Below are 21,894 nucleotides of genomic sequence, written 5' to 3' on the forward strand. Positions count from 1 at the left end.
CCACATTTTGTCCTGAACAAAGTAGCAAAGTAAATAAGGCTAAGGCTATGTGTAGTGGAGGGGCTACAAATTGGGGGTAGTGGGGCTTGATCAAGCCCCAAGTAGCCAATACATTTACGACACGTAGGTGCTGATGTGGCTCGTGATCAGGCCCCATAGGGTGTAGTGGGGCTTGATTGATCCACCCCCAAGTTTTTGATTCAACCCTTGTTCAACCCTCGTTCAAGCTCCGCAGTCCCGGCCACCCTCCTCGTCCGCGCCCCTGACCACGAGAATGGTGTAGTGATGTGCGCGCCGGCCACGCCGTCCACACCGGGCCGCGCCCCACTATCCTTGACCTAACCAATTAAAAGATCTTGTGTATCCGGTTGCCAGTGCATCGTGCCCTATCACAATCCGGAGTCACTTAAGTTATGTCGTAATTAAAAGTAGTTAATCAGAAACCCTTTAGCAGTCTTTCACACATATATCATGTTATTTACTGTGGTTAATGGGATTTTATGTTCTTGTGTGCTGAATCTTGTTTACTATTTCAATTATTCAGTGAGGGCGACAAACATGTCAGATTAAATGGGATTTGGTTAAATAAATAGCATTACATAATACAAATATTTCAATCTCCTCAGCTGAACTAACAATGGTTATAAATTCGAATTTCTAAGATATTGACATTAGGGGTGTAAACTAGCTGAGCCTGAGCTTGACTAAGCTCAAGCTTACCCCGCTTTGACTAAGCTCAATCTCGGCTTGTTTTGAGCTCTTTTTAAGCTCGAACTCTGAATTCGTGAGATTTTTAAGCAGACCCGGGCTCCTCTCATTTACCATTTATAACTAAAACTTAATTTATATACATTTTTAATTATTTTTATAGTTTTTATTTATAATATAATACAAATATAAATATTTAAAAGATACATACATATTTTATAAAGGGATATATTCGTTTAGGCTCGTTAGCTAGCTCGAACTCGATAAGAGAATCTCATGTTCAAGCTCTTGTATTAGATAAGGACATCCAAACTAACCAAGTTTGACACAACCTTTTTGAAAGCCTTGGGATTATTTTCCCGCTCAAATATTTTCTTCTTTTTGTCAAAAACATGCGGATCCACTTAATCCAAATTCTGACCAATATGTTTTAATGGACGTCATTCTTCTAATCTGTCTAATACTTTGGTATTCATCGTTCTCCTAATCTTTCTCAAAGAATCTGGTATCGATCTTCATTGTATACATTTGATCTATCTTTTGTTTCATCGTAGTTTTCCTATCATCGATTTCATTTCGATTTAACTGATTTCTTATATACTTAGACAACAAGCTGCATCACAATTCTACTGGTTCAAATTTGCTATTGACAAGATATATTACATTTATGATTAAATAATAACTACTTAAAAAACCAGAGTTAACTACATGATTGGTCCCGTGGTTTACAATTTTTGCACACTTGCTCTATATGGTTTAATAATTAAACAATTGACCTCGATGGTTGAAAAAATATTCACAAATAGTCCTCACCATCTGACGGCGTTGAAGTTTCTTGTTAAGTCCAAATGAAATTACCAAACTACCGTCGGTATAAAAAATAAATGCATAAATCATTAATAAAAATAAGGTAAAATAAAAATCAATTGACAAAAGATCCATCAGATTTTTATTAACGGTGTGCGGGTCTCACAAGTCTTTTATCAATTGATTTTTATTTTAATACAGAGGGTAGGTTAGTAATTTTATTTGGACTTATTTAGAAGATTTAATAAGATACAAAGGACCATACATGTTATGAAAATGTAACTATCTGGCCTAATTGTGAATATTTTCCCAATCATTAGGATCAATTGTGTAATTATTAAATCATTGAGAGTAAGCGTGCAAAAATTGTAAATCATAGGAACCAACCATATAGTTTTAAGTCTAAAACCACATAACCTCATGTAAATCTCATCCACTTCATTCGTAGTGACTTTTATTTAAAAAAACAACACGAAAAGACTTTATAATTACACATTACCCGAGCGTTGCGCGGTAAAATCGGTTGGTTGGTGTATGGGTCGGTAAAACCCGAGCGTTGAAACCCATATATTGGTGAAATCTGCTTGTTGGTAAAACCCAAGCGTTACGATGGTGAGTCAACACAATTCGTTCGGTATTGGTTACGTTTGTTATGGTATATACAATGTTGGTTAAACCCGAGCATTAACTCCCAAAAAACAAAATTCCTCAAATTAACTTCTAAAAATTAAAAAATTTAAAACGACGTTTACTCGGTCTATTAAACTCGGGCGTAGGTAAACCTAAACATTGAGACGGTGAATGAAAGCAAATTCTGTCGGTTTTGGTCACGTTCATTACGTTTCTGGAACTAAAACAAAATAAAAACAAAAAATATATAAAAACTAAGATGGACCAATGGGGTAGTTTTAGTTGGTGAAACTCAGACGTTGATTAACCCGAGCTTTGTCAAGCCAGGGCATCGAGATGGGTGAATTCGATTGGTTTCTTTTCGGAAAAATAAAAATGCTGAGGTCGTCCAATGGGGTGGCCTCAGTCGATGAAACTCAAACATTGATAATACCTGAGCATTGTTGGTTTCAAGCGTCAAAGCGGTAAATCTACGCCATTTCGGTCGGTTTTCGTTACATTGTTTACGTTACCGTAAATAAAGAAAAAAAATTGGTGTGACCCAATAATGGGTTGCCATTTGGCCCAATAGAAGGCTTGCGACACCTGCCATGGCTTTTAATATCTATAATATATATAAACGAAGACATAAAAATCCTACGTGTCGCGATGTGGTCGCTCCCTTTTTTTTGGAGTCACCAGATTTGCTTGATTTTTAAATGGAGGCTTCTCATGCATTTGACCCGAATTCATGGTATGGGTCTTACCAAACCCAGATATTCTTTAAACGTGTTATAACATCTCATTAAATAAAAAATTATTCTTACCAAATTATTGATGTAAAAATCCTATAAAATAGGATATACTAAAAATTAATATCTTATTTATTTTAAAAAGATATATATATATATATATATATTACTAATTTAAAAAACCAATTTTATAGTAAAAAAATATAAACAGGTTTTGGGTCTCATCAAAGTATATTATTAACTTTCATAAATATTATTTATAATTAAAAAAACCAATTTTATAGTGAAAAAAATAAACGGGTCTTGGGTCTCATCAAAACCATATAGCTTTTAAACCGGGTTATAACATCTCATTTATTTGTGAAACAATTTATCATTAAACCATAAGTATATTAGTAACTTTCATACAATAAAAAAATATAAATTCAAAAAATAAAGAAATATTAGAACAAACATTATTAAAGATAAAAATTAACTTTCATATATATATATATATATTATTTATAATTAAAAAACCAATTTTATAGTAAAAAATAAACGGGTATTGGGTCTCATCTAATGATCTATATAATATATATGAACGAAACTATAAAAATCCTACGTGTCGCAATGTGGCCGCTCCCTCTTTTTTTGGAGTCACCATATTTGCTTGATTTTTAAATGGATGTTTCTCATGCATTTAACCCGAATTCATGGGTATGGGTCGCATCAAATCCAGATGTTTCTTAAACGCGTTATAACATCTCATTAAGTTACAAACTAATCTCATCAAATATTTAATATAAAAATCCTATAAAGTATGGATATATTAAAAATTAATATTTGATTTATTTAAAAATATATATTATTATAATTAAAAAACACAAATTTTATAATAAAAAACATAAACGGATCTTGAATCTTATCAAACTCATATAACTTTTAAACTGAGTTATAACATCTTATTTAATTGTGAAACAATTTATCATCAAACCATAAATATATTATTAACTTTCACACAATAAAAAAATAAAAATTTAAAAAATAAATAAATATAAAAAACAATTAATATAACACAACCCCGTTATACGAGGATAAAAAGTAGTGTATATAATAATAATAATAATAATAATAATAATAATTGGTAAAGCAAAAGCCTTTTTAGGGTTCCCACCACTTCCTGTTAGTCTTCATTCTCCCGAGAAACATTCTATAAATTATACATACGTGTTCCTCAACAATAAGTCAAAAAAATGGTCAACACCAGATCGAAAACTAAGAAAATTAAGCAGGCGTCCATCGATGACCAATCTGGTGCACGCGTTGGTTCCAACGAAGACCTTTTGACCGAAATCCTTATCCGGCTTCCTGTTACCTCTATCATCCGTTTCAAAACCGTATCTAAACACTGGCGATTGCTTTTGACTCACAAACACTTCACCCTCCGGTATGATAATAATAACCTTTCTAAATCTCCTCTTGGTCGTTTTGGTTGCGGTTATACAAAGTACGAACCCCCTGCAATATCTTTATATTTCCCGTTTGATGTTGAAAACCCAAGCACTCCTCTTTTTGGTAGTCGTCTTGATCACTACTTTAATCGTTCCAATGTCACAATCGAGCAATCTTGTAACGGTTTATTACTTTGTTATGCTGATCACAATGGTGGTATTGAATATTATGTATTCAATCCCACCACCAAGCAATTGGCATTCATCCCATCGGTCCCGAAATTCATCTGGCCTATGGCCCTGGCATTTCATTCAACGCATTGTGTGCACTACAAGGTTGTTTGTATTCGTGATTTAGATCCTGACAAGAACTTGTGTCAGATTCAAGTCTACTCGTCTGATACGAGGACATCGAAGATTTGTAGCAAATCATTCGTTGTGGAGACAGTCGGCGTCCGCGTCGGCTGTGATCCAGTTTATTGGAATGGAGCCGTTCATTGGGCTCCTGTTTACGAAGGTAAGAATTTTTTGTACTTCAAGTTAGATGTTGAACAGTTGCAAACGTTACCTGTGCCGGAGGCGTTTGAGTATGATGATATACTTGCATTGTATTTTGGGGAGTCTAGAGGTCATCTACATTTAGTATTTCACACAGGCAATATTAGCGCGTGAATGTGTATGAGATGTTGACACGTCATTCAGGGTGGTTTGTCAAGTATCAGGTAGATCTTGATGCGCTTGTGGGTGATTTCCCGTGCATGATTTATCATTATCGTTATGAAGATGACTTTGGGGGCGTGGGCGATTCATATCTACGTGCTGTTGAAGTCGTTGATGTGGTTAGAGGTAAAAATGATGAAGAAACATTCCTGGTGTTGTTTACTCCCATGAAGTTGATAAGGTACAATGTTCACGACATGAGTTTTAAGGAGTTGGGTAGTTTTAAAGAAGGCTATGTGTATGTTCATCGATACGTTGAAACCTTGTCTTCGTTCTGAAAGACAATTAGGTTTGTTTATGTTTTTTTTTTATCAAGGTGCTTGAAATTGTTTTAATGTATTGGTAAACTTCTGGTTTAAAAGTACTGCGTGTTTGTGTTCTGCGCCTTTGTTTTTGGTGTAGGAAGTAGTAATGTAGTTTTGAGAATGTTATTTGAACATGTTTTAGAATCCAAAAGGCTTCATGGCTTTCTTACATGCTTCACTCTTAAAAGTCAAAAGTCGAACAACAGATCAATGTGTTCCGCCATTAAGCTATGCGCAGTGGAGGGGCTACAAATTGGACGAATTGTTACACGTGATGCCCAGTCAGCAAATGATAGGCATTTGTTTTTGGGGTGTAATGGTGTTGTAGGCTAATATATATATATATATATACACACACACCACACACAAACATATATAATAATAATATAAATATATATACATACAATACACACACAACACACATACATTCACCGGCGACAAAAAGTTCTCGCCCCCCCCCCCCTATCGCCCCTCATTTCGGGCGGGGGGAGGGGGGTGTTCTCGCCCAAAAGTCGCCCCCACATGTCGCCCAGTACGCTTAGTCTTATGTAGTTTGATTTGACAAAGGTTGTGGTAGAGTAGGTAGTTCACTTCTTATCCGAATTGTGTCTTGTTAGTCTCTTGTACTCAATCTCCCTGATTTTGTGTATTGGATTTAACATTTGTCAAAGAATAAGCTACAATTCATAAATATTTATTTAACACACATTATGAATAAAATGGCTCAATTATATACATAAATATTAGTGGAAAAGAGTTATAAATCTAACGTCCTTTCTAAAGTTGTTATGCAAGTGAGGTCACAAATAAAGTGTGGACCAGTGGTATGGTGTTTTCCCTTTATAAAAGTGGCGTGTTTTCAAAACTTTGCAAATGCATAGTTAGGTGTTGTTTAGATGTTACATTTTTTAACGACAATTTTTAAGACCTAAAAACCCATCACCACATCACCATACCGCTAGACTAGTAGGTCGTGAATGAGCGAAATATTGGAGTAATGGATGTGAAATATTATAGTGAATGACAGGTTGTTGAAATTCATGGAGAGCATGCATCCTTGCATATTTGTATGTCTTTTGTTCCAGTTCATATTCCCATTTTATATCCTTACTTTCCTTGTTAAACTTATTACTCATTTCCTTAATTACACACCAATAATATTCATAAATGTAGGCACAACTTGCTATATACATACACAATCATCATTTATGAGATTCATTGTCATTTGTAACACAATATAGATCAATATGTTGTTTTCTACTTATCTACAACTTATAATTCTTTGCATCATCACAACCTTCAAACCTTCTATCTCACTCAATCTCTCGATCGTCCCCTTTAACGAAGCTTTCTCCCCACTCTACGGTAACCAAAATATCGTACCATCCAATGATGGTAAATCTGTTCAAATCTCCATGGACCAGAGGTCACCACACGGGTCGGGTTTTATTTCACGATACACATACAATCATGGCTTGTTCACTTCCTTTATCAAGCTACCAAACAATAGCTACTCGGGTGGTGTTGTTGCTACTTTCTATCTTCAAAACAATGAACCGAAGCGGGACGAGATTGATTTTGAGTTTCTTGGACATATTGATGGTGAAAAGTGGGTTCTTCAAACCAATGTTTATGGTAATGGAAGCATTAATAAAGGGAGAGAAGAAAGATACACGTTACCATTTGACCCTTCTAAAGACTTTCACAACTATAGTATTCTGTGGAATTCGGGTCGGGTCGTTTTTTATGTGGATGAATGGCCCATAAGGGAAGTGGAGAATGTTGAAGGTATGGGACTATGGGTAGTGAGTTTCCATCCAAGCCTATGTATTTGTATGGCACCATTTGGGACGGGTTGGCCTGGGTTACACACAAAGGCGAGTATAGGGTCGATTTGCAACGTGACCCGTTTGTTACGGATTACTCTTTTGTCATAAATGGGTGTCGTATTGACCAGTCTGGGTCAACGCTAGCTGAGTGCAATGTTGATATTCCTAGTGGTGAACTTTCTTCAGATGAAAGACTTACAATGAAATGGTTTAGAGGATGGTGTATGACATATTCATATTGTGATGATGGGGTTCGATACCCGAATTCTTTACCCGAGTGTGAGGTTAACGGTCCAGGAATGCCGCCTGTATTCCCGCCCGTCGAAGCACCAATATCTGGGGCAAGTAGTAGGTTCATATAGTAGTAAAAACCTTACCTACAAGGTTCTATATATATATATATATTTATCAATTGTGTTACTATTAATAGATTTTAAATGAAAACAATAATCGAGTTCGTTCACAAGATGACAATATGTAACCCCCCTCCCTCTGCCCGCTCTTTCTCTTCTTCCCAATTTAATTAATTCGTTAATTAACAATCTGGGATTACTATTATCAATAAAATAAAGAGGTCCCCAATGGACATCGTGGCGATAAGGTGTCTACCCTTTGTCTAAGAGGTCAAGGGTTCAAATCCTGATATGTGTGGTTAATAAAAATAAATTAGAAGCCATTCACAACCCTAACTAAAATGAAAACAAACTAAACACAACAATGTAATCCTCGACACCGCTAGCAAAATTGAAATCCGAGTTTAACAATTTCACACTAAACCAATTGCAATAACTTCTTTATCTTGACATTAAAAACCAAAACATACCAACCTCACCTAGTAGCAGCTCTAGCACTCATGGACGAATGATAATTCGTGCTCCTCTGTTTCCTATACGAACTATAAACATCATCGTACTGACTCGCTTCATTCGGGTTAGCCGTCGCCCCGAGACCCAACCGACCCGACCCACTTGAACCGGGCTTCTTCTCTACACTCCCATCAGCAAACATCCCAGTCTCCGGGTCCACCTGTAAATTAGCCGGTGGAGGTATACACGCACCGCCTTTACGAACCACAGGCTCTCGTTCATATTCGTCTTCATCATCACTACCATCAGCCCGCATGGGCCCCTCAGACGGGTTCGGTTCACCAATTTCCTTAAAAAATTTTGAAACTTTTTCCAGAACTTCAGATGGGGTTATTGTAGACGGGGGTATAACTGTCGGGATATCTAACGGGCTCATTGGAGAATACGGTACACCACTACCGATTTGCATCTTTCTAACCATTCCGGGAATCAAACCTGGTGGGAATAAAGGGTAGGGCGATACTTTTTCAGTGGCAGCTGGCGGTGCCAGGACATGAGGCTGAGTTGGCAGTTGAACAGGACCACCATAACCGCCAGGCGGGATAGATGGTGGTAATACAGGTGGCACTTGTGTATCATGATAATCTTGTTTATCAGGCTGCCAATGCACCACATTTTGTCCTGAACAAAATAGCAAAGTAAATAACCAATTAACATAACTACTGTACATGTTTGTTTGACTTTGATTTTGACTTTACCTGGGATGATAGTCGAGTCAGTCTTGTTTAGTGGGCCATTCAGCATCTCATTCTCGAGTGCGCGGATAGTATCGGGATCATAAACTTCTTTTGATGCCCAAAATTGTACAATTTTCTGCAACCGTGATTGATTTTCATCTTTGTTTATCGGGTTGTGGTAAATTCTTGCAAGCATGGAACCTAAAATATGCCTGAACGCAAGCGCCTCGTTGTCAATCTCATGAGGATTCACACGTCTTTGCAAGCTGCAGTTAAGTATCAAGAATCAACAAAACTTCATAACCATTAATAAATAATAAAATTATCGATAATACCTGTCAAATAGGATGTCATTAGCAAGGTAAATAATATGCAACTGTCTTTCAGGGTCATCAAGTGAAAACACTCTGTCTCTAAGTGCCTCTGCCAAAGCAGGTGCAAATGGCGATCTCTGCATGAACCACATTTTGGCACCTTTAATGGACTCTTTGGTGCCTGTGAGACTGTTGACCACATTATTCATTTCTGCAGCCACGTCAGCCGGAAGTGGGCCAGATAGACCTTTGAAAGGTCTAGAAGACTGGTCAAACTCGGGCCGACCATGACCAAAAGGCTGAGAAAGTTGATGCTGCTGCTGCTGTTGTTGTTCATAATATGGCAGATATTGGTATTGAGGCAGTTTATGTGCACCAGGACCCAGGGGTAAATGTGGGGAGTTGTAGATAACAGGATTAGATGTGTGCATCATGTTAACAGATGGCGAAGGGAAAGGCGGTTGGTTAAACATGGCGCCAGGTGGGCGGGTGGCTAACCAGAGTTTGTAGCGGTAGTAACCATGGCCATCACCGCCAAACAAGAAACTATAAGCGGGATTATCTTTCTGTTTCTCCCGGATCATAGCTTCAAACTCGGGCCCATTTTTGACAGCGTACTCGACAAGTTTATCAATGCATTTTTGTTGTTCAGGGTCGGATGGTGGGGCAGCAGGTGGTGGTGGTGCATCGTTTGGGTTATGGAATTGAGGTGGAATATGTGGCGGGAAAGATGGTGGTGGTTGTTGGTGGAGAAGGTGGAGATGGGGGGCGGGGTGAGGGTGGATTTGTGGCGGTTGCATGAGGGGGTGTCGGGGGAATTGTTGGATTTGAGGGTGTGGTGGTAGATAAGGAGGGCCGCGAACTGAAGGTAGGAATTGTTGATGTTGTGGGTGATAACCGTAAGGCGGTGGCTGCTGCTGCTGCTGAATGTTGGCGGCTTGTTGCTGTTGCTGTGCAAATGCCATGGCGGCGGCAGCGGCTGCAGCATAATCATGGCCCTGTCGGTCCATTAATCTTCAACAAGATTTGTTCTTGAAAGATACCTAGCATGAAGTAGAAGTAACACATTGATTAAGAAACAATGACACTAACGTATAACTATGAACTATGATAAAGATAACTATACTATTGGACACCTGAGCACCCATAACCAAAGTTAAACACGTGTAACCAACGCCGCACCCGTGAGTGGCACCTAAACGTGTGTAATGGCACCGGAATGCGCGTAACCAACATTAAACACGTATAACCGACGTCACGTGTAACCAGATCTGGTCACTCGTGCGGAGCCAGTTACACGTTGCGTGTAACCGGCTTTGAGTTAGAAGCTGGGTTACGTGTGTTAAGTAACGCCAAACGTGCGTTTCCCAATCTGGCACACATAACCGGCTTCAGAATGCGCTTAAATGGCATTAAAATACGCGTAAGGAACGACGTGCACGTAACTGGAATTAAACACGCATAACCAATTCCAGGTGCGTAATCAACGCCGGTTACTCGTGTGAAACGCTGGATTTAACTCGTGCCGAGGCAGGTTTACCCGTGTTACGTGCCACTGTTTGCGCTTTTCCCAGGCGTGGTATGCAAAACCGGCACCAGAAAGTGCGTACCCAATGTCAGAACACACGTAACCAATGTCGAAAACAAGAAGTAAAGCTGAAGTTTACAATAGTTAAAAAAAACAAATGTTATACTGTAAGGCCCCGAACCCGGTGACCCTACTTTAGCGTCGGATTTACTCATAAACACAGTTCTTCAAATCAGAGTTTATTAAAACTTTTCGCGGAATATAAAACATCAATCATTTGTTACAAAACATTAAATCTTTTCTTTGATACCATAACACAAAACTTTATATTTAAAACATCTTTACTTCTTTCTTCAGATGCCAGCCGTTCAATCCATGCCGTGTGTCATCCTCATGCTAACTCTATAATCAGCTCACCTGCGCGCATACTAAAAGTCAGCTACGCTGAGTGAGTTCTAGTTAATCGAACGCCATACAATACATACACATACATATCCGTAGATACATATCCATACTTCACTAGTTACCCTTCTGTTCTACATACATACTTGCTACCATACATACATACATATCTACAATTACTAACCTCAGTCTACCGAGAGTACGTTCATAGTTCACCGTCTATACCTGTACTCAAGGTCGTGAACACGTACAAAGTTCGCAGTCCTTACCTATGTTCACCATTTATGGTACGTACAAGGATCGCGGTCATTCCCTATACCATAGTACATCCACAACACGTACAAGGTTCGCAGTCCTTCCCTATGTTGCAACCTAATTCATAGCACGTACGAGGTTCGCAGTCCTCCCCTATGCTACAAAATCAGCACGTATAAGGTTCACAGTCCTTTCCTATGCTGAAATACATCCACAACACGTACAAGGTTCGCAGTCCTTCCCTATGTTGCAACCTAATTCATAGCACGTACGAGGTTCGCAGTCCTCCCCTATGCTACAAAATACAGCACGTATAAGGTTCACAGTCCTTTCCTATGCTGACGCCTATCTACATTACGTATAAGGTTCGCAGTCCTTATCTACGTTTACATATATCATCTACTTCACGTATAAGGCTCGCAGTCCTTAACTACGCCATCACCAGCCGAGTCTATGTCCGACAGAAGCTAGAGGGATTTGCCATCCTAACTTACTATGTCGAACGTAGAACTCACATGCCATTCGTGTACCTATATACACATACTTACATTATAACATAAGAACACTCTAGGCATTCTTTACCTCATTCATTTAACAACCATACCCCTTGTCGTTACGTGCAATATTCGAAGATCGTTCACGCCCCGACAAGTATTCATTTGAAATATTCATACATCTTCGATATATAATATTCGTACCTTTATTTTTAACCTGACAGTACGCGCAATATCCGAAGATCGTTCGCGTACCGACAAACAATCATTTATATCTATCACACATATCACATATGACATACACTTATCACTTAGGATAAATGTATTAACAACACATCGAGTATGCACACAGCCCCGAAAACATAACAAGGAATAGGGCTAGAAACTCACCTGAACACGGTTACGTTCACCGTTAATCGTAATTCTTTTCTTCAGCTGTGCACGGCTGACTGTATAACAAGTACACGTATCAAACAACTATCACTACTCATATCATCTTTCGAGTCTTAACTACTACCCACAACGAACGGGGGTCCGGGGGCAGCGCCCCTGGCAGCGGGGTCTAGGGGCGGCAGCCCCTAGCAGGGTCCAAGGGGCAGAGCCCTTGGCTGGGGTCGAGCTGCCAGGTCAGCTTGGAAAAATTTTATTTACATTAACTGTCTTAACACATTTTCCATTAGGTTTTTAATTTATTTTCTAAGCGAACTTAACTTTAGGCGAAGTTAAACCTTAGGCGAACTTAGCTTTAGGCGAAGTTAAACCTCAGGCGAACTTGGCTTTAGGCGAAGTTAAACCTCAGGCGAACTTAGCTTCAGGCGAAGTTAAACCTAAGGCGAACTTAGCTTTAGGCGAAGTTAAACCTCAGGCGAACTTGGCTTTAGGCGAAGTTAAACCTCAGGCGAACTTGGCTTCAGGCGAAGTTAAACCTTAGGCGAACTTAGCTTCAGGCGAAGTTAAACCTTAGGCGAAGTTATCATCAGGCGAACTTAACTTTACAGCGAAGTTGCCATCAGGCGAACTTAGCTTGCAGGCGAAGTTCATCAGGCGAACTTAGCTTGCAGGCGAAGTTGCCCAGATGAAGGCGAAGTTGCCCAGATGAAGGCGAAGTTGCCCAGACAGCCGCTGTTCGGTTTCTTTTCAGCATTTTGAGCGATTTAACACCCTTGCTATGGTTCAATATCACCCACTACGCTTCCCGACCATTTTTGGTCGCTTATACACTAAAAAGCTTGGATCTTTAAACCTCAAAGATCAAGAATCATACCTTTTAGCTTGTTGGATTTCGTTAACCTGCTAGCACACTAATCTTTTTCTCTTGGACCTGCCCGATTCTTCCCTTGGCTCGGCCCGGTTCGGCGAAGTTAGTGTGTGGTGTGTGTGTTAGGGAGTTTGGTGAAAAATGAAAGATATTTTGGGTTTAGGGGATATTTATATCCCTGAAATCCCATGGACCTAAGGCCCATTCTCATTTAACCCATCTCTATTAATCCAAGTCCATAAACCACATCCATTACCCGACACTAGCCCGACCCATACCAACTCCTATTCTTTTATTTATTTCCTGATAACCCGGGTAAACTTTCCTTCTATTATTAAGTAATATAATTAATATTATCTTGAAATTTCGGGATGTTACATATACCAACCTGCTTTGACCCGAAACCAGTCCCAACCCGAACCAATTACCAAAATAACCCGCTCAACTCGACCCATTTCCAACCCTAGATTAGATGATTAAGCAACATAGCATTCCAAACCAATTTGTAACTTTATTGTTCTAACATTTTAAGTGTTAAACCCTATGTTCTAAATTGCAGCCTACTAATTATATATGTCCACAGGTGAAACATCACACATAAACTATTAAAGCTCATACAATAAAGCTAAGGCAATATTAAAACCAAAATAATAACTTAATCATACACGAAATGCTGTAAACCTTGCTGAATTCGGTGCAGATGTGAGAAAAATGACCAAATTTAATGCAATCAGATCGTTTATAAAAACCCTAAAAACATGGGTACTCACTTGATAGTAGAAATTAGGGCTTGTAATTGTAATACAATAAGAAGATCTCAAAGTCGTATTTGCCGGAATGAATAAATTGGAGCTCCGGTGGTCGGAGAAGCAAAGATCGGCGGAGGGCTTGATTGTTGTGGAGGCTTCAGGTATATTGCATTTTAAAATTCAGAAAAATAATATTGAATATATAAAATAAAATTAAATAAAAATAAAGAAAAATACGGGATTATATATTTGTTAAAAATCAAGGGAGTGGTTCGAATCAAGCTGAATCGAAAAAAATTTTGCTTATATTTGGTTTGGTTAGAAAGCAAGTTAAACCGAGCAGGTTGAATTTAAATAAACGAGCGATATTTTTTTGCTTGAAATTGGTTTGGTTTGAAACCAAGCGGCTTGGTTTGGCTTGATTGTTCTTGGTTTCATACAAAGTTTTCAACTTTAAATTTCTAAAGCTTCAAAATATCATTAATTCAAGACTTTGAACTCTAAAATGTATAAACTTTCAACTTTAAAGTGTTTAAAACTTAAAATAAACAAGAAAACATATATAAAACAAGCAGCTATAAAATAAATTTTAAAAACAATATATTTTTATACATATACATAAAAAATATACAAAATTAATAAATTAAAAAACAATTCGAGCAAAACAAACCGAACTGAACCGAGTGAGGCTTTGCTCATACTTGGCTTGCTTTCAAACCGAACCGAACCGAACAACTCATTTCCAACCCAAGCCAAAATCAAACGAGCATTTTTCGAGTAATTGTCGAGCGAGCAGTTTGAATAACCCTAGGAGTGGTGGTGGGAGCCGGGGTGGGTTGGGGGGGGGGGGGGGTTGTGGAATACAGCATGTCACGTCGTCTTTGCGTAGGGGTATGTGATTAGGCGTTATTTGAGTATGCTTGCACTGATGAGTTATCATTTTTCTTCTATAAGTAGCCATTTAACTTTTATTATTATTATTATTATTATTATTATTATTATTATTATTATTTATTATCAATCTTTTAATTGTTAAAACTATTTTTTAAAAAATCACATATCATAACACATGGTAAGTGAGCGAGTGACTCTCCTGCTGATCGGACGTCTATGTAGTTATGTGCCCTCTCATCACTCATAATATTTGTAAGAGTCAAGCAATTTATTACCCGTTATCATATCTTACTTAGAAAAATCATATATAGATATAGAAGGGAATATCTCATAGAACAATAACCAATTTTTAAAAGTATTCCAATTAGATCACTCATGCATAATTTTCTCAAATTTGGTCACTAAATCTTCAAGTCATACTAACTTCACTTCTCACCTTATGAAACAACTCAATTCCATATTCATGCCTCTTTACATAACTTAGAGTTGTTAGTTAAACTTTTCAATCTCTTAGGTAAACAAAAAAAAAATTGTTTGCGAAATATGTATCTTAGAATTCGTTTCAGACGTCCAAAAAGGTTTAGGAATGTGGTAGTCCATAGCCCATATATTAACAAAATACTTTAAGCTTCGTTGTTAACAAGAGAGGATAACATACTAAACCAAATGTAATACAAAGATGCACTAGATCGTTCCATTGATCAAAACTAATACAAATCGAGAAGCTAATAACATGGATACATAACATGACTTACATTGTTCAACTTCAAAAATATATGAAACGTACAGACAACTAACAAATAATAGCAAATGCAGGGCAATTAATCACGTACTCCTCAATTGCGCCCATTATTAAAATCAACTAACAAATAATAGCAAATGCAGGGCAATTAATCACGTACTCCTTAATTGCGCCCATTATTAAAATTTCTGAGTCAAAACATAGAAAACATAAGTTAGCCCACAACGTTTACATAATCATGTGAGGTGATCAATATTTATCTATAACTATGTAGTCGATATTGCTGAGATAGCACTGATATATCGGTTATCGGTCCCTTGATAAAATATTGATCAGAATACCAGAACAAATAATAGCGGTGACATTGACTGGTATTTGACTGATATATCACCGATATTTGACTGTTATCACCGATATTTCCGATATCAGTGTTTTAAGTCTTAATTATCAATCTTTAATGTTCAATGCTAGTGTTTTAAAGTATTAATTAGTTCCTAACCTCCTACTTGCTAACATTGTTAGTGTTTTGCTAGTTGCAAAAGGTTAATTTGTTAACAATCGGAGAGTATACTGAATTATTAGTGTTAAATTGTTATATATATATATGAATTTATCATGATATTAAAATTACCAATATTTTACCGATATACCACCACAATAACCGATATCCGATATTTTTTCTGCATTAACTGCTTAGATCAATAATACCATGAGTTTTGAAGACCCATTCATCAAGCATCTATTTCTTGACTGACGATGGATGGACTCCCTTTCTTTTGATTCCCGATATCTGGATGGATCTTCTTTCTCAACATCTTTCTCATCAACTGTAAACATAAATAGCATAAACCCACATTAAAAGAAATTAGTAACAAGACATGACACCTTAGGAAAGTCTCATATTGTTTTATGTATGCACAAGATGTTAGGATATACAAGAATACATCGTCTCAAATAATAACGAGTTTTGGGCGTTATTATTATTGATGAAGTGAGAGGTACACGATTAAGCATGCCTAGTGAGGGTAATGCAATAATGGGATTAGACACAAATTAAGATCCTTAACTCGAATACGATAGGTATGTGCATCTTATAGTGTTCAAATAAGAAACTCACTTGTTTTGTTTTCCAGAATGGTTGAGCTAAACCATCTTTTCCGAGCTTCTTCTTTGTCTTTGTGATCAAGAAACTCTTGATGGATTCATCGTCCTTATTACTAATACTATTACTGCTACTACTGCTATGATACGAAACTTTGATCATACGATCATTAACTAGCTCATCATTCTTGAATAAGTGATCACTTTCAGAATCTGCCCGAAACAAGTCAGCAAGAGTTGTTCTCTCTCCACTCTTCTTAATATTAGTTGCATCTTTCACAACAATTTCATCTTCTTGATACTTGTCATCTTTAGCAACATGATCTTCTTGATGATCAAGCCCATGATTAGAAGAAGGTTTTTGCACCAATGGAGATTCCATTTCTTCATCATCATCATTGTCATCAATGAACAACACTTGATTACACACGAATGTGTCTTCTTTCGGCTTAAGATCTTGAAAAAGATCGTGCCCCAACGTGCCAATGGTGAGTATACCTTCTTTCCAGCCATCACATGCACCGGCAAATCCTTCATTTTCAAGTAGTGCTACCTTGTCATAATTATCGATATCCTTCTTAGCACCTTTATGAACAAATTGATGATGAACCCAACCGAAGATCTACAAGTTAACAAAAAAAAGCAAAATGTAAAATGCAAAATGAAGTATTTAGTTATATGATATATAAACTTAATAACATGTAGATATATAATGAATATTAACCATTGAATACCTTCATTTTTCTTGTTTTTTGAATGAAGTTTAAGTTGATAAAGATTTAAGTAGGAACATAGGATATGTTTTATTTATTAGGTGCATGGTGGCGACAACGAACAAAGTGTTAATAATAATAGGGTTTAGGTGAAAAAATGAACCAAAGTGGAAGGGGGGCTAACGTGGTTGGCTTCTTGTATAGTGACACGTATGTACGAAATCTTTTTGTTATTTTTTTCTTGATAAATTGATTGGAATTTGTTGGTTAATGTGTTGGTATCGTTATAATATATATTGAAACGATAGGGATTGATTATGAATGTAAATATGTATGTATATGTTGTTCACACGAGGTGATTAACAAAATTAAAATAACTTCATTCTTTTGGGTAAAAAGTAAAAGTCATATTAAAAGATCTTCATTAAAGTGAAAGAAATTATGCAAGTTTAATTTTATCAATTTTTAAATGTAACTTTGTGTTTGGTCCTTCAGTCTATTTATTTTCTTTGTTTATATGTACTTTGGGTCTCTTGCTTCTTGTAAGTTCTTTTCTTCTTTTACTGGGCTTTTAAAAGAAGTAACGTGCATACAAGCGGTGGTTCAAAAATACACATTTCAAATGGTTTTTTTTTTCTCATTCGATCAAATTTAATATAGGGGCATTTACAGATAACATATTTCTAAGTTCTCTTATTACATATTTAATCAATTAAGGGGACGTACACATTTCTAAGTTCGAATTTTGATATTTTTTAAAACCACCAGAAATGGGGATATGTGAAAATAGTTGTTAATTAAATCATTAAGGGTAAAATAGTCGTTAATTAGATCATTAAGGGTAAAATAGTCGGTTAATTTTAATAAAATGGATAAATATGACATTGATATTAAGGACAAACCCCTCGCAATCCAATAGGGGACGGGCTCTCCAATGGGGCATACATCCGCTTTTCATGTGCTCGTCCATGTCTCCATTGTTTTTTAGTGATGTCCATGCTTGAAAACTATGATACACTAAGCATGTGGAGTCCCCGTCCTGGGGACGTGCATGGGACAGATACGCATATGAAACGCCGCCGAAACGTTTCCCGACCGTTTCTGGAAATCGGGGGCGGACCGTAATACGTCTCTGAGCTTGGTACGGCTTATTCGAAGTTTCGAGTTTCTGGATCATTTCCTGGCGACCATATAACGGTTTCCGGTGGAAAATCCAACGCCGATGCCTGCAATTTTTACCGGAATTAGTTGACGGAAGTCAGAAAGAAAGAAGACGGCGGTAGGGTATTGTTTTTTACTTTTAGGGTTTAAATAAATTTAAGTGTTTTAACAATTAACCCGTTTCTTTTTCAATAGTTTACATTTGGTCCTTGTAACTTGATTGTTTTTAAACAAGAACGTGTAAAATTAGTTTGCGTATTTCACAAAATTAACTCCCCGCTATCTTTACTGGTCTACATATGACTCTTAAACTTATAAATCTATACATAAAAGATTTAAATTTGGCATTATAAATTTATAAAAAAAATATAAATAGCTATTTATTATATATTTGTATTTATATATATATTTTTTGCCGTACCCGTATACAGTGGCGGACCCAGGATTTTTTGCCAATGGGGTCCCATATTTTCGGTGTTCAAATTTTTCGGGTCGGTCGTTGTTCAGGTCGGGTCGAGGCGAAGAACATAATAAAAAACAATATCATAATAAAACTTTCTTTTCAATCATCACTACCTGAACGGGTCAAAATGGGTCGGGTTGACACATAAACACTTTGTTTTCCCTTTCTTAAACATTTTTGAGATAGAACCTAGATCCACCCTTTCATAAGCATGTGTTGAAAACCATTAACTTAAACTAGTGAAAAATAAAACTGATATTTTAAAGTGTTTGAATGTTTCTAAAGAAAACCATGCATAAAGTTGAAAACAATGATATGTATTTTAGAGGTGTTTGAATATTTTCAAAGTTATCATTGCAACATTAGCAATCAAATGATTGATTAACACTAAAAATTAACACAAAAAACCAAAAATTGAGCCTTGTAAGACTTGAACCCATGACCTTTCAAAGATAAAACAAGGGACTTTCCACCAGACCACATCAACATTAATAGTATGGGTTCCAAGTATTAAATCTTATGGGGTCCTCAAAAAATTTAATATACCGCTTCTAATAAATTTTTAAAAAACATTGGTGTCCCGGGACCCCGATCCACACTATGTGGGTCCGCCCCTGCCCGTATATTGGATTTTTAATTTTTGCCGTTTCCTGTAAACGTAACGTTCTCGTATCCTGATCCCGTACCCATTCCCGTGCTACTTAGCTTGAAAATTTGGTTGAGTTTGCTTTTTAGTGATGTCCATGCTCGTCCACGTTTCCATCCGAACGTTGTAACGGAAAACTTGGGTGAGTTCTTAAAAAAAGTCTTCATCCGTGTTATTTCTTAATCGTATTAAATTAGCAAACAGAGTAAATATATAAAGTAGTTTATAGTTTAGGAATTTATAATTTAATACGATTAAGAAATAACAAACCTTAAAGCTTTGAACAAAAGCCAATTAAAGCAAGTAAAGTAACTAAATAACTTAGCTACGAAGGAACTTTGGCTTAAAAGTTTGAAGTGACGAGTAAATCTTCTTCTCCCATAGAAGATTCCTATCATCATCATCAATCTGGAGCACTAATTTCGAACTTTATGCTGCCTTGGAAACCCAAATGTTAAGCTAAATCTAACACAGTCCTTAAATACATTCTCTTCAACACTCGATCATAAACCCCCAAATCTCTTCTGCTTCTTCCAACTATGGAGGATTCTGATCATCATCAATCTGTAGCACTAATCGCTTCCAACGACGATATTTTAACCGAAATCCTTATCCGACTCCTGGTTACTTCCATTCTTCTTTTTAAATCCGTATCTAAACACTGGCGTTTGCTTTTAACTAACAGGCACTTCACCCACAGGTATGATAATAATAATAATAATAACGTTTCCAAATCTGTTGGTCTATTTGGTAAGTATGGTTTTTATGTTCCGTTTGATGTTGAAAACCCAAGCCCTCCTCCTTTCCGTAGTCTCGGTTTCTAATTTAATCATTCCCATGTCGAAATCGAGCAATCTTGTAACGGTCTATTACTTTGTTATGCCATTCACAATGACGGTCGTAAATATTATGTATTCAATCCCACTACCAAGCAACTCGCATTCATCTCATCCGTCCCGGAAGACGCCCTAACTATGGCTCTAGCATTTCATCCAACACATTGTGTGCACTACAAAGTTGTTTGTGTTCGAGCTTTAGACTCTCCAAAAGGCATGTTTCAGATTGAAATATACTCACCTGAGACAATGAAATGGAAGGTTTGTATTGAATCTTTCTCTGCGTGTGGATCCGAATTCTTCCACCCGGTTTACTGGAACGGTTCCGTTCATTGGGCTCCTGTTTATCTAGATAACAATTTCTTCTACTTGAAATTAGATGTTGAAGAGTTACAAATGTTGCCTGCGCCGGAGGAATTGGAGTCTGATGATGAGAAATTTGATAATGATGATGAGGAATCGAGAGATCATCTACGTCTAGTAACGATGTATTTTGGGGAATCGAGAGATCATCTACATTTAATAGCACGTCCCAGACACGTAGACGATAGAATATTGCAACTGAATGTGTATGAGATGTTGAGGGACCGTTCGGGGTGGTTTCTCAAGTATCGAGTAAAGTTTTGTGAGCTTCTGGGTTTCCCCTACATGGTCACTTATTCAAGAGTTGTTGATGTGATTAGAGGTAAAGAAGAAGAAGAAACATTCTTGGTGGTGGTAACTCCCGGGAAGGTGATGAGGTACAATGTTTATGACAAGAGTTTTAATCCAATATATAGTCTAACCGACGACGACTTTAATGATGATACGTCAACATACACCTTTCATGTGAAAACCTTAAGTTGTCATCGTTACATTGAAGCATTGTATTCTTTCTAAAAGATAACTTTGGTTGTTTGATTTTTAATTATTAAGCTGTTTGAATGTGTGTTTTAAAATATGTTGCATAAGCCATGTGAATTCATCTGAATAATGTTTTGTGTTTGTTGAAAACTTTGTTTATCGAGCACGTGAAATTTATTCACTAGCAAATTGCAAATTTATATTTTGGCGTAATTGGACCGCGTATGGTTTGTGTTTGTGCGCCTATGTTATGGTCGTAGGAAGGTGTATTGGGAGTGGTTATTAGAACCTGTTATTAATTATGATTTTTACACAACAATATGCACCATTTAATAACCAAATTGACTGGTTTTCTGTTCTAGAATTCATAGACCGGGCATATGTCTATGATGATTGACTTAAAGGCAGAAGTCAAACAACAGATTCTTTGTATTTCAACCCAATCTAAACAACTGTAATGGCCAATTGGCCATCGGTGCTGTAACTGCACTTAATGCAGATATTATGTTGTAGCGGGGTAACGATGGGAAGTTGGGAACTCGGTCGGCTATTTACGTTACCGGCACTCACTATAGTAACCCATGTGCTTTAATAAACAAAAACGACTTGAATAAAATTTGTACAAAGCTTAGATGAAAATCTACACGTGCTCGGTTCGTTGTGGTAGTGGCTCGGCTATGCACATCAAAATGTAATGACGGTTAGTTACATCGTTATCTTTTATTCAAAATCATTGGCTAAACTATTAAACCCTAAAACCTAAATAATTCATAAAATCTTCATATATTATTG

General features: G+C 37.0%; 3 protein-coding genes and 2 pseudogenes across 3 annotated transcripts; 3 read left to right on the plus strand and 2 right to left on the minus strand.

The window, feature by feature from the left end:
* The first annotated feature begins 4,108 nt into the window (after positions 1–4,108).
* Positions 4,109–5,324, plus strand: LOC143623146 (F-box protein At5g07610-like; annotated as a pseudogene).
* Positions 5,325–6,746: 1,422 nt separating this feature from the next.
* LOC143623147 (putative xyloglucan endotransglucosylase/hydrolase protein 30 pseudogene) lies at positions 6,747–7,522 on the plus strand (annotated as a pseudogene).
* Positions 7,523–7,856: 334 nt separating this feature from the next.
* Positions 7,857–13,839, minus strand: LOC143623241 (SUPPRESSOR-OF-WHITE-APRICOT/SURP RNA-binding domain containing protein 1-like). Its single transcript, XM_077094192.1, has 4 exons — positions 13,725–13,839; positions 9,039–10,060; positions 8,725–8,969; positions 7,857–8,647 (listed from the first exon to the last, which is right to left on the minus strand). Exons 2-4 carry the CDS (start codon positions 10,025–10,027, stop codon positions 7,989–7,991), a joined length of 1,893 nt encoding a protein of 630 aa, XP_076950307.1. The 5' UTR covers positions 10,028–10,060; positions 13,725–13,839; the 3' UTR covers positions 7,857–7,988.
* LOC143623148 (protein TILLER ANGLE CONTROL 1-like) lies at positions 10,253–17,180 on the minus strand. The gene is made up of 4 exons (XM_077094120.1): positions 17,175–17,180; positions 16,457–17,062; positions 16,077–16,166; positions 10,253–10,327 (listed from the first exon to the last, which is right to left on the minus strand). Exons 1-4 carry the CDS (start codon positions 17,178–17,180, stop codon positions 10,253–10,255), a joined length of 777 nt encoding a protein of 258 aa, XP_076950235.1.
* A 3,217-nt stretch (positions 17,181–20,397) lies between these two features.
* LOC143623149 (F-box protein At5g07610-like) lies at positions 20,398–21,138 on the plus strand. The gene has a single exon (XM_077094121.1). The coding sequence runs from the start codon at positions 20,398–20,400 to the stop codon at positions 21,136–21,138; it is 741 nt and encodes a 246-aa protein (XP_076950236.1).
* The last annotated feature ends 756 nt before the right edge of the window (positions 21,139–21,894 follow it).

This window comes from Bidens hawaiensis, unplaced genomic scaffold, assembly GCF_021521415.1.
Source record: "Bidens hawaiensis isolate Kalapana, Puna unplaced genomic scaffold, B.hawaiensis_p1.1 tig00003356_1, whole genome shotgun sequence".
In the NCBI taxonomy this organism is placed as follows: domain Eukaryota; kingdom Viridiplantae; phylum Streptophyta; class Magnoliopsida; order Asterales; family Asteraceae; genus Bidens; species Bidens hawaiensis.

What these genes read in the sequence shown, in the direction of transcription:
- LOC143623241 (XM_077094192.1), bottom strand. Translation starts at nt 10,027, where the DNA reads ATGGACCGACAGGGCCATGATTATGCTGCAGCCGCTGCCGCCGCCATG. An exon ending in AATGACATCCTATTTGACAG is followed by an intron (nt 8,970 to 9,038) that starts GTATTATCGATA and finishes ACTTAACTGCAG; the next exon opens with CTTGCAAAGACGTGTGAATC. An exon ending in TGACTCGACTATCATCCCAG is followed by an intron (nt 8,648 to 8,724) that starts GTAAAGTCAAAA and finishes TATTTTGTTCAG; the next exon opens with GACAAAATGTGGTGCATTGG.
- LOC143623148 (XM_077094120.1), bottom strand. An exon ending in CATTCTGGAAAACAAAACAA is followed by an intron (nt 16,167 to 16,456) that starts GTGAGTTTCTTA and finishes TTATGTTTACAG; the next exon opens with TTGATGAGAAAGATGTTGAG. An exon ending in TCGTCAGTCAAGAAATAGAT is followed by an intron (nt 10,328 to 16,076) that starts GCTTGATGAATG and finishes ACTCAAAGCCGG; the next exon opens with TTACACGCAACGTGTAACTG.
- LOC143623149 (XM_077094121.1), top strand. Translation starts at nt 20,398, where the DNA reads ATGGCTCTAGCATTTCATCCAACACATTGTGTGCACTACAAAGTTGTT.